We start from the raw sequence: 11,970 nt of genomic DNA, 5'->3' as shown, positions 1-11,970 counted from the left end.
TATTCTAGCTTTGTGCTTTAGTGGGGGTAGTATACTGTACTTATCATTTCTGTGCATCTGAGACCATGACATACACAAGATGCACTGAACTCTCTGGACGTGCACTTTGTCGATCAAATGCACCTTTCAGTCGCTCACTGAGACTGAATAAAATTAAGATGTGTGGACTTAAAAAATATCTGACGATCATCCTTTAATCTGCTGAGTTTTCCCAGAATGCCTTTTGGGCATTAGACATTATTGCACCATGAGTGAAGTTACTGATTCAGATAGAAAAAGTCCAACCTGTTGGGAGCAACCTTAATACACAGTGGATGATTTACTAAACATGATGGAAGAGGACTTCTTGGTTCAGTGTGCACCTTTCAGTCATTCTCAATTGTAGTCACTTAAGTTGGCCAACACTGAGTGGCATAAATGTTCAAGATTAAAGTATGGGATATAAATAAGGGAAAATCAGGGACATAATTAGTTTAAACAAAAAATGTGAATATTTTCATCTTGTTTGGTTTTACAGTGTAGGACCAGTCTGAACCTCTAATTTCAAACTGTTAATTTTGTTGGAAGAGCCTATGCTGCTGACTGCTCCATGAACTCACAATGAACTGCACAGCACGCAAAGTTGTAAAATTATAAACACACCAGTATAGTTAATTACAGCTTGAAATGTCAGAAATGAGTGTCACATTCCATCATATGGTTGCTGTTAAATAAAAAGAATCTTTGTGAGGATATAGCAGCACATTATCAGCTCATACATCCTTCATAAATAAGGTGGAATAAGAAGATGCTGTCCATGCAAACACTAGCATAATAGCTGTTCATAACATTATAGTAGGGCCAAATAGAAACCTCTCATACATACTAAACAATGCTGACCTTGGCTCTTAATGTGCTGTACTCTATATATGTATGTATAGCCTGCACTGGGAATGACATTGCTCCAAATGATACCATTCACACCTTAAACAGAAATGTTGACTTTTCTAAACCTGAGATTATTTTGAATTGTTGAATAAGCTAGTGTATAATTTACCACTGTCAGTGATTTTAGAGATAGGGAAAGGTGACCATCTAAAGTTACCCTCAAACTTGCTCTCCGAGCAGATACTTCATGTCCTTCACTGAGACTGACGTTTTCCATTGTTGTCTGTTTAACTCTAACTGTGATACAATTATTTTGTCAAACACAGATTTGATTTATCTGAGACTCTAAAGTAGACCTGGACAAAATCCATGTGGACTAGTAACCCAGTTCTCAAAGATTCCAGTTTCTGAGGTAAATTTAGAACAATGGGCCCCAGATTAAAAGTATGGATGGAAAGAAGAAGAAAAATAGCAGTAGGTATTTGTCACTGTCATCTATGAGAAAGTCCCAGATCTCTGGGATTTATCACTGTTACTACAGACTGTGGTGGATGAATTTCCTGTACTAAAGAAATACTCCATAACACCCTGATTTCACAATACCAGTTCTCGCCACATTAACATCCACTCAAGGGTTTAGTGGAGGGTAAATCCACCTCTCACAGCGAGAGATACATCTTCAGAATCTCCTGCGTTTGGAAATGTTTGTGGTGCTTTTAGTAGGAAGGGAAAACACTCATATGTTCCTCCATTACATCACTGTGCCCTCTCTGAGCATGAACAGCTACAGTATCAAGCAGCTGTGTTCTATCTATCCAGAGATAGAATGACCTATAAGATGGTCAGCAACAATGAAGAAGCAATTTATATACTAGGTGAGCATATTACAGTCTTGTCGACTCACAGTCATGTTGACTTTGCTTAAAACATTCATGGGACCAAGTTAGTTCAATATTGATGAAGTTGCTACCAGTAATGAACCATTTGCCATAAGTGTGTTTGCCAATGACACATCCATAGATGGCAATGAAAGTCTGATTGCCATACTTATGCCAAAGAATCTTACTTCCATTAAAAATTGCTCACTGAATTACATAAAAATGTCTGCTACCTCTCAGTAGCACGTTGTTTTTAAGGAGAACGAACCCTAACATTGAAGATCAGACAGTTGCTATGGATGCAGCTCTTAAAACTCAGACTCTGGAGGACTTAGCTGTAGTCAAATCTATATGTGAAGAGAAGTCTGGCCAATTTGGTTTCTCTTTATTCTGCTACAGAGTGCCATGAAGTGTGGTGGCTCAACCCCTGACTTCTTCCCAGTTGATTCTGAGGTGAGGCAGGGGTGCATTTTAGCCCCTACGCTCTTTGGTACCTGTACGGACTGGATAATGGGCTGTCATTTCAAAATGTCCAGAACACTGATCTAGACTTTGCTGATGCTTTGATTCTCGCGGAGAAAGTAGATGTCCTTGTAGAGGCTCTTATCTTGCTGAGGGAGGAGGTGAAGTGTTGGGGATGAGCGTCTCCTGGGCTAAAACAAAGATCCAGACATTTGGTGATGTTTGGAGGCTGCCATCAAATCTGTCTCTGTGAAGGGTGAGAGCGTGGAAGTTGTAGAGCAGTTAACCTACCTTGGCGGCGTAATCCATTGATCCACTGACTGTGAGGCCGAGATCAACCACAGACGTGGACTTGCGCATGGGGCAGTAAGTTTGCTGAGCAAGTCAATGGGGCGTTCCAGCTAGGTGAGCACGCAGACTAAAGTCAGAGTCTTTTGGTCTTTAGTTCTTTCGGTCTTACTATACTCCTGAGAGGCCTGGACATTAACTGATGGCCAGAGGTATCAACTGGACTCCTTTGTGACAACTTCTCTTTGACACATCTTTGGGTATCCTTGGCAAGACCATGTGTCTAATGCTGACATGCTCAGGAGAGCTGGGACGAAAAGGGTCTGCTTGATATGGGAAGGGAAGTTGCCCTTATACGGGCACCTGGTGCGCTTTCTTAGGCCTGATGCAGCACACTGCAAACTGGGTGCCCTGGACCTGGTGAGCTGGTCCAGACAGTGGAGACTCCTGGGAGGACACCTGGAGAGATGAGGCATAGGCCTGGCACAGGCCTGGGGGATGACCATCAGGAGGCCAGAGCAGTATAGGACCAAGGTTGATGTGGTGAAGAGCTGAATTGGCACATGCTCCCATACCTAACCTGACCTTAGAGTGGAAAAAAGAAGAAGGAACAGAAAACATGAGCCAATGTTAGGGAATGACAAAAAAGTCTACAACACTTAAGATGGCCCAAGTGGTAAATGTAAGAAGTTATAGTATGAGACAACATATAGTACATCTTGTTAATGGAATAGAAAAGGTCACCAGGCACTGACAATGATATGACAGAAAGGTTCAGTTAGGTGCTGCACTGGTTTATGGAGAGGTTGTCTGACTTCTAGCCTTGCAAAGCAGATGGATACGCCCATTTCCTTGTTTTTCACTGGCGAATCCATCATGTTAAGCTCCCATCTGAAACATTTGGGCCCGGTTAGAAAGTGGCAGGACCAATCAGCGACAAGGGGCAGTACTTTCATGCACGGCAGAGTTGTGGCGTAAACAAGCAGCTGCAAGAGGTTGGTGCAATTATGGTGGAAGAGCTTAGCATGGATGCTGCTAAAGCACCAGTTTTATCAGAACTTGACAACACTTCTTCATTAAAAGAAGAACAAAGAACAGCAGTGAGTTGTTTTCTTTTCAAAAACGACAAAAGTCGAGTACTTACATGTCTACAGTCGCCATGTTTCGCGTTATTCCTTTGTTGCTGTGCATGCGCAGCTCATTAGCTGCTACATCACGTGTTTTGTTGCACTTATTGGCCCGTAGAGATGTGACAGACAGAACGGTCATCCAATCACACTCCGAGTTTTTTTCAAAGCCTCTGCCTTTTCTCAAATGTTTTCTATTGAAGCTTTCCCAGATGGATGTGTGAAAACACATCCATCTGGCATGTCAGGTTATCTGACTTTACCATCACTGAAAATATTTAGTTTATAGTCAGTTATAAAAGTTAGGGTAGCTCATTTTAGGAGAGCTGTACAGTTCAGTGTGCTTTGAGCATGGCTCTAACTGAATGATTTCAAAAGAGCATTTGTTTAGTGGCAGGTCTGTATTTTTTAAAAGTAGCAATAAGATTTCCAAGTCAATAACTTGTGTTTATCTATTGATGTCTCAATCAAGTCAGGAAGGAGACTGTGTAGTGAGCTAATCCTGATGTGGTTCCATTTTATAACATTATTCCATGTTTAAGTGCTGCTCTAAAGTTAATTCTGCCATACAATTATGAGAGCATCATCTGTTAAACTTGGCATGGCAGCATTATTGCTCTAAACATGTCAGCAAGCTAGTGTTTGCTTTTAACCAGTGCACAGTAAACCCTGATAACTATCTAGACTCAAATATACAAAGTTAACTTTACTTGATAATCAAGTATATATAACTGTTGCAAGGTTTTATCAAGCAATGTTTGATTGCTGGGTGAAGGAAATCATTTAACTGTTGTTTGAAGTAATGCCAACTTAAATTGAAAATCTAAGGGCTGGACAGCAAAATTTGTTGATTCACACTACTGTCAAGTAGGTGGCATAACCAGGTTAAAACAAGCAGAAAAAAAAGAAGAAATTTAACAGTGTGAGCTGTCTCAGCAATTGCTTGAGTGTAGTTTGCCCACACTGTAAAAAGAAGAAAGGGCAACTTTTGTACATCTCTATTGATTGGTCAGTTGGTGGGTCAGTGGATGGATGGATGGATGGATGGATGGATGGATAGATAGATAGATAGATAGATAGATAGATAGATAGATAGATAGATAGATAGATAGATAGATGTGTAACTTTAGACAGAGAACACTTTCTGTTTCTCTCAGACAAGCTGACAGTTTGAACTCAACAAACCCTCTTTTCTTGCAAAGTACTCTGCCCACTCCCCTCATCCCTCCTTTTCTGCTTTTCATCCCTGAATGACCTTTATGAATAATGAGATGCTCCAAAGGTAACCGTGACAACGGGTCTATCTTAGAGGCTGTGCTGAAGAAAGGTAATTCAACACCTGACAAAGAGGTGCAGTGTGCTGGCCTCATGGTCTGAGCAGAGGGATGGAAGTCTGCTGATTAATGCTGACAGTCTGAACAGCACATTGTGCCCATGCATTAATAATAAACTCTTTAAATGCCTGTGTATGCTTTTAGAGGAGGTTATATGGCGATGAAAGGAGGGTTAGATGTAGGAATGAAGGACGAGCGAGTCATGATGGCAGGGTTAAAAGATAACTTGGCTTGCTTTCACACACTTTGCATTACTTGTCCTATATAAAGATCTTCAGAAGAAAAATTACAGTTTTTGGGGAGGTTACTAATTAGCTAGTTTTTCAGCATTGAAGGATATTTTAGTATGTACAAAGTGCATAATTAATAAGCCAAGAAACTTAAATGGCTTACGGGGTGTTCAGCATTAATTGCCTCTGCAAATTAACATATCCGCCCCATCATTTTCTCCCACTGTGACTTTAGCACTTCAGCACACAGAGTGAAAAAGAGGATTCCTCACAGGGGGACCAGAAAGGTCATGAACCTGAAAATTCTGGAACACTTGAGGTATAAATGCAGCAAAAAGGATGTTTTTATAACTGTGCAACAGAATCTGGCTCATTCCTTTGCACCTGTTCTGTTTAAAACATGCTAAAATGCTTTCAGGTCCATGTGTGCTGGTGTTGGTCAAAATATTTGCCCAACAAAAGTAAAGGCGGGGCAGAAAGTGGAGGCTGCTGTGGTATTATGTAAATAGCAATAAGAGAAAAAGATTGAAAATTAATGGGCCCAGTGCCTGTGATACACCAATGCATATCTCCAGTCACACAGGACCAGCTATTTTACAACCTTTATATAAAAAGCTCTGAATTGGCTGAACACACCCCCACCTTTTCAATGCATTTGAATGGATGTTGTTAAAATGTTATTAAGATATTTTATAGCCACTAAATCATTTCTAATAATGCATTTTGTAGGTTGGAATTTCTAATTTTCTTTTTTCCCCTTCATGTTCACAAGTGAGTTTCTATATCTATAACCTGCTTTTGTAAGAGCTGTTGCTTCTAAAATCAAAGCAAAATAACACAGCAACTTAATCGCATCTGCTCAGGATTTTTTTCATAGACTGATTTAAAAGAAAAAAACACTATGAAACGATCATTGTTCAAGCTATTCAGCTCTGTTTGTCCTGGGCTTCAGAAACGTTGGCAGAAATGACAGTTTAGGTTAAAACTTAGTTGACTCGCGCCTTGCATGGAGGCACTGATGTGTGGCCAATGTGCAAAGCCAGCGTGCCAGCTCAGTGGGTGCAACTCCCCCAGTGTCAGATGACCAGGTTGTGAGTCATTGATCTGAGCAAATCAATAGTCAGCATGTCCATCTCCTGGCCACTCTCAGTGGGTTGCCATCTGCGCGTGTGTCCATATCCTGTTCTGAGCCGTCACAGGAGCCCATCAGCACACACCAGGTGGCTGCCATCTGGGTGCAGTTGCCCAACACACAGCAAGGCTCTGTGTAGGAGAGTGTTGTATATATGTATGAGGTAGCAGGATAGAGAGTGACCATTAAATGTCACATTTGTGGGTGTGTATCCCATGTAAGTGCTCCTGAATTGAGTCAGTGTGTTTGTGAGATCATAAAGGAGCATGGCATGTCATTGCAGAGGTGAACACCTCTTTGATATGTGCGTAGATGGAGACACAAAGTGACAGGGAGGTGTTTGCCAGTGCTGAAGAAGGTTGGGTGATAAAGTGGTAACAAGGTACTTGCTGTTTTTGTGCGCTATCATCATGAGGCTTGGCTGTGAAACACTTTGGAGAAAGAGATCAGCTTGTGTGGATACTTCACACTAAATGTACAAACATGGAAGTGTTGGCGCGTTGGTGTGAGTTTCTGACACTTCTTGATGAGCCCTTTTTCCTCACGATTCAGACTCACAGGGCTCTCTATATGTGGGGCGAGAGTCATGACACAACTGACAATCACTGCACATGCTTTCATAAGTGCTGTAGAAATACAGACTCATTGTTAGAGAATTTATATTCAATGTATACTCTGCTATTATCCATTTACATATTACATAAATATATCCCACTCATATTCCAGACATATTACCCACCAATACATCTTTGCAAAATGTACTTGGATCTAATTTATATTGCAGTGTCTATGAACACCCCTAGATGTTTACCCTTTTACTGACTTAATAAATCAATCATGGTCAATATAATTTGGCTTTCATTTTTGAAGAAAGAAAAATTTCCAAAGAAAACCACTCTTTAAAGTCAAGACAGAATTCTACAAAGTAGAGTCAATTAAAAAAAGTAAGTAAGGTAAACAAGTGACTGCATTCACCTCCTTCAAGTCAGTATTTGCTGTAAACACAGCACTGAGTCTGTGTAGATAGGTTTCAAACAGGCTTGCACATCTGGACACTGCAATTTTACTCCATTCTTCTTTTCAAAACTGTCAAGTCCAGCCACAATTTTTTCTGTTGTATTGAGGTCTTGGGCTTTGACTTGGCCACTCCAGAACATTTACCTTTTTGTCTTTTAACCATTTCTGTGTAGCGTTCACTGTATGCTTCAGGTCATTGTCTCACTCAGAAATAAATATTTTCCCAAGCTGCAATTCTTTTGTAGATTTAATAATATTGTCCTCCAGGATTTTCCTATATTTTGCCACAGCCTTTACAAGCCTTCCAGGGCCGGCTGCTGAGAAGCATCTCCACAGCATGATGCTGCCACCACTGTGCTTCACATTGGGGATGTTGTGTTTGTAGAGATGTGCAGTGTTTGGTTTCTGCCAAACTCAGCACCAAAGAACTTTCTCCCATGGACCATGGACTCTCCTTTTGCCTCTCACCCATGAAGCTTTGACTCGTGAAGAACCCATCAACAATTACTGTATGCAGTTTCTCCTGCAGAGTGGTCATAGTGTTTTGGTGGCCTCTTTCTCTTGTCTCCTTCTTGCACGGTCACTCAGTTTGTGAGGACGGCCCGATCTAGGCAATTTATGTGTCATATTTCTGCCATTTCTTCATGGTGGATTTGACTGAACTCTGAGGGATGATCGGTGCCTGAAAAATGTTTGTATTTATCCCCTGACTTATATTTTTTATAACCTTTTCTCTGATTTGCTTGGAGTGTTCTTCTGTCTTCATGGTGTAATGGTAGCCTGGAATACTGATTAGCCTGTGACTGGTCCTTCCAGACACAGGTCTCTATATACTACAATCACTTGAGACAAGTTCACCACACTCAGGTGATCCACATTTCACTAATTGTGAGACTACAAGCAACAACTGACTGGACCTCTGTTGAATTAGTTCAGTCCCTTCAAAGGGAGGGATTTTTTTTATGCAATCACTTATTTTACATGACATATTTTTTTTAGTTGACACTAATTTGTAGTAATGTGTTTTCATTTTAACATTAAAGAGTTTGGTTTTTTTTTGGCAAAAAAAAGCCAAATTATTTTGGAAATGGCTGATTTATAATATCAATAAAAGGGTAAAACATCCTTTTTTATGGGCACTGTATTTACCCAGAATGCAGAGTAGAATGCATCAGACAAAAGTCAGCTAAGGAAAAAGATGGGAGGTCAGTTTGACCTTAAGCAGAAGAGGAGAGGAAGAGAAGCCCATGTGCAGACAGGGTTGTGAAGCCCATTAGTAATTGTGCAAAAGGAGTCTGGTTACATTTGAGAAAGTTTGGTTAGCTGCAGAGGTTGGAGAAACACTCAGCTGGAATAGGACAGATATGAACACATACACAGAGATAACACAAAACAGATCCATGCAAATGGAGTCAGATTCTGGGAATTCAGGGTTGTTTGGGATCTTTTATGATGAGAGATTAATAGGGTTGTTTTGCACAAGGTTTACAGGAAATGGCCCGCCCAGCTGGTGAGAGCCAAACATTTTGCATTTTGGCTAAGATATTTGCCAAAGAAAAGTGCAAAGATGGCATAAAACAAACCTGATTGTAAGCTTACACAGAGTTGAGAATGAATAGTTCAAAAATTAGACATGAGCATCCGTGAAGAAGAGATCTGCAATGATGAATGGCTCAGAACTACCATGTGATATGATGTTGCCTGCCTCTTATAATACTGCGATGTCTTCTGATTCAGTGCTGAGATTGATCAAGCTTCTCCCTAAACAGTCTCTCCTTCATGTAATGAAAGTCAAGTCTATGTCTTTGTTCAAATCTGCATCTTGGTACATCCCTAGATACAGTAAATCAGAGAAAGTATAGAGATAGGGATGAGACTTACCTTGGCATTGGTTGAATACTTCCTGAATGCCCTGTAAGTAAGTTTTGAGTTTGTCTGACAGAATACATCTGATTTGACATGCATCATAGAAACAATTGATTTCAACTACCTCTTGTGGATAATGTATCCTGTAATTGGCTCTACAGGTTCTCTTTTAAATGATGTTGCAGTCTTGAAATCTATTGGCTATTTAGAGACAGCCAGTTGTCCAGACTTCTGCTGTCACCAGCAATTCCTTTTTCTGTGTATGTCCAACAACTAAGCCTATGAAGCAGAAATGGAGTGAGAGTTAAAAAAAAAGTCATCCAAGAGGGGATTGTTAGTTGCTCTTTCCTGCAGATCTATGAATCATCAGTTGATATGTGGATTCCAGGATTATAATGCAGCAGATGGGGTTCCCTTCTTTACTCCACATAGGGTCTGTTTTCTCTGTATATAACAAATGGCATCGAAAATGTTAGTGGTAAAGACTTCTACATTACAACTAAGAAAATGCAACCCTTCCTGTAGATGTTGTTTATAGTGATTAATAATGTAGTGTTAATGGTAGCATATGAATAGGTTTGCTTTATAGAACACATCCCCCTCTACCCAAGAGCACAATAACAAAACACTATGTGTTTCACTGTAGTGAAATGTAAAAGAGTTATGATCCATGAAGCAATTCTTAAAATAAATGTAATTGACCATTACATGAAGCATAGTGGAACAACTGAAATCCTAGATTTGGAGGACTATAACAGCACTATCCATAATTTCCAAAAGCAAAACAACAGGAAGGAGCAAATTTGAGGAATTAATGAGCCACAGCAGTTAGTTAACAACACAAACAAGATTTTACATGTAGTGTGTTACGCTGTTTGACAGCATTGGCTCTGGTATCATGTGTTTCTGTGTGTAAAGACTAGCATTTGTACATGATTGCAATAAATGTACACCCACAAGGCCATATGTTCTGTTTCCAGTAAAAATCCAGCTTTTGTATATAAATCATTTATGTTTAAAGGCAGCCAAGCAGCCATGATACACACACTTTTTACTCAGTGTTATCTGAATCATCTATCACTGCCACATCAGACAACATGCACCACACACTCTCCTGCTCTTGTGTTTGAATCATTTTGTGTCGACACATATGTGTGTACCACATGTTTCCATGTGGGTTTTCAAGTGTGAATGTTAGCACATTAACATGCGCATGTGCTTGCAGAGGCCTTTCCCCAAATCCCCAAACAGTTCTGCCTGTTATCAGAGTTACAGTTACACAGACTGCGCTGTGGAGCAGAAAAGCAAACACACTGTGCAACACTGCGAGTCCCTCGGTAAAACTAGCAGTAGCCATATATCACCAGAAAATGACCTGGAAAAAATGATAAAGGACAGATTCAGGTTCATTGGGAAGGACTGCTTCTTTAACAGCTCAATGGAGATGAGGATTGGGACTGAACTGTTATTATAATTTGAAAGGGAACGTGTTCTGTTCACATTTCAAGGCAAAGAAATGCACCATCATGCTGTTTTATGCAAGTCCAGGTGGGCATGTTGCTTTTTTTCTGAAAAATACAAGTCTTTATCCCATGTCAAGATAAATGGTAAAACTATAGTTACATGAGTCTCCTGTGTTTTGCATTTTTACTCCTTTAAGGCTATTTGTGAAGTATCTGTAGAAATACCTGCAAGTAGATTAGGTTGTTGCGTAATCCCTAAGTCCACACCTTAGAAAAACTGAAATACTTGAACAAGGATGGATTTGATTTCCATGATTTTTCTCTGATTTGTCCTCAGGGATTAAAATGAACTTTATTCATCTTATATTGCATGAGATCAAAGTTACACCCACAACAGTCCCAGCTGTATGTTTTGTTTGTGTTGAATTTGTCAAAGTGCTTACACTGTGTAGTATCTACATGCAGGGGTTTCACTAGGATTAAAGACGGAGGGGGCTTAGCCCCAATTGTTGCAGGTAATGCTTGGCATATAGTGTGCACCATTTTCTTTTTTAATCCACATCTTAAAATGTCTCATTAATGAATTTAGTATTAGTTGTAGAGCATTTATCAGGACCTATAATCCGGCTCACTTTCCTTTCCTTAGAAGACTATCCTTTCCTGAGTTTTGAGGACGGCTTCTTTTTTCTAATAACAGCCTGAGTGAGTCTATGAGTTGGTATTTGAAAGTCTACTATATGTTGGGGCGAGTTCATGGAAAAAATGTTCAAAAACATATCCACTGATGCATTTAGTCAAATATAAATGTGGTATATAATATCTAAAAATATGTAGTTTCATAATTCCTCTCTTTCTTCTTTCAGACTGTTCATGCTTTCTTAATAAATAGTTTATTTCTGCCTGTCTCGGATATTTCTCTATGTGTCTGGAGACAGTCTATAGCAGTGGTACTCAACCTTATTCTACCCAAGAGACATAGGCCCGGTTTCACAGACAAGGCTTTTATCAAGCCAGGAGTAGGCCTGAGTCAGACTAGTAAAGCTAGGCCATTTAAGTGGCTTGCATAAGCGTGGCTTACATTTATCTTAGTTGGTCCCAGACTGTGGAGTCCTGGAGTAAGCTTTAATGATAACACCTGGGTCAAGCCTCATTAGCCTAAGTGGGAGCACAGTCTGTCAGTGGATGGAGACTTGGATGAGTTTGGGTGAAGTTCGCTGATTTTTTTCCCACACTGCCAGCGGAAACTTCATGGCGCACTGGAGGAAAAGAGACACGATGTGTTAGAACAAATTCATCTGCAAGCACA

At 40.2% G+C, this 11,970-nt stretch overlaps 1 protein-coding gene across 4 annotated transcripts in view; it reads right to left on the bottom strand.

Moving 5' to 3' along the window:
• Window positions 1-607: 607 nt before the first annotated feature.
• LOC121514859 (MAM domain-containing glycosylphosphatidylinositol anchor protein 1) overlaps window positions 608-11,970 on the bottom strand; it is a 412,064-nt gene continuing 400,701 nt past the window's right edge. For 2 of the 4 annotated variants that reach the window (XR_005992331.1, XR_005992333.1), the window contains exons 18-20: window positions 11,743-11,920; window positions 9,326-9,480; window positions 608-3,080 (exon numbers count right to left, since the gene is read on the bottom strand). Coding sequence is in view for 1 of the 4 variants with exons in the window: in XM_041795251.1 (XP_041651185.1) it covers window positions 11,820-11,920 (101 nt within the window). In the remaining 3 variants the exon portion in view is untranslated. Of the gene's footprint in view, window positions 3,081-9,325; window positions 9,481-11,522; window positions 11,921-11,970 lie in introns of those variants that run through there. The other 2 variants (XR_005992332.1, XM_041795251.1) reach the window with 2 other exon arrangements.

Source organism: Cheilinus undulatus, linkage group 1 (genome assembly GCF_018320785.1).
Source record: "Cheilinus undulatus linkage group 1, ASM1832078v1, whole genome shotgun sequence".
Lineage (NCBI taxonomy): Eukaryota > Metazoa > Chordata > Actinopteri > Labriformes > Labridae > Cheilinus > Cheilinus undulatus.
Note: the sequence above shows the minus strand (reverse complement) of the source record. Positions and strands in the feature narration are given on the sequence as shown.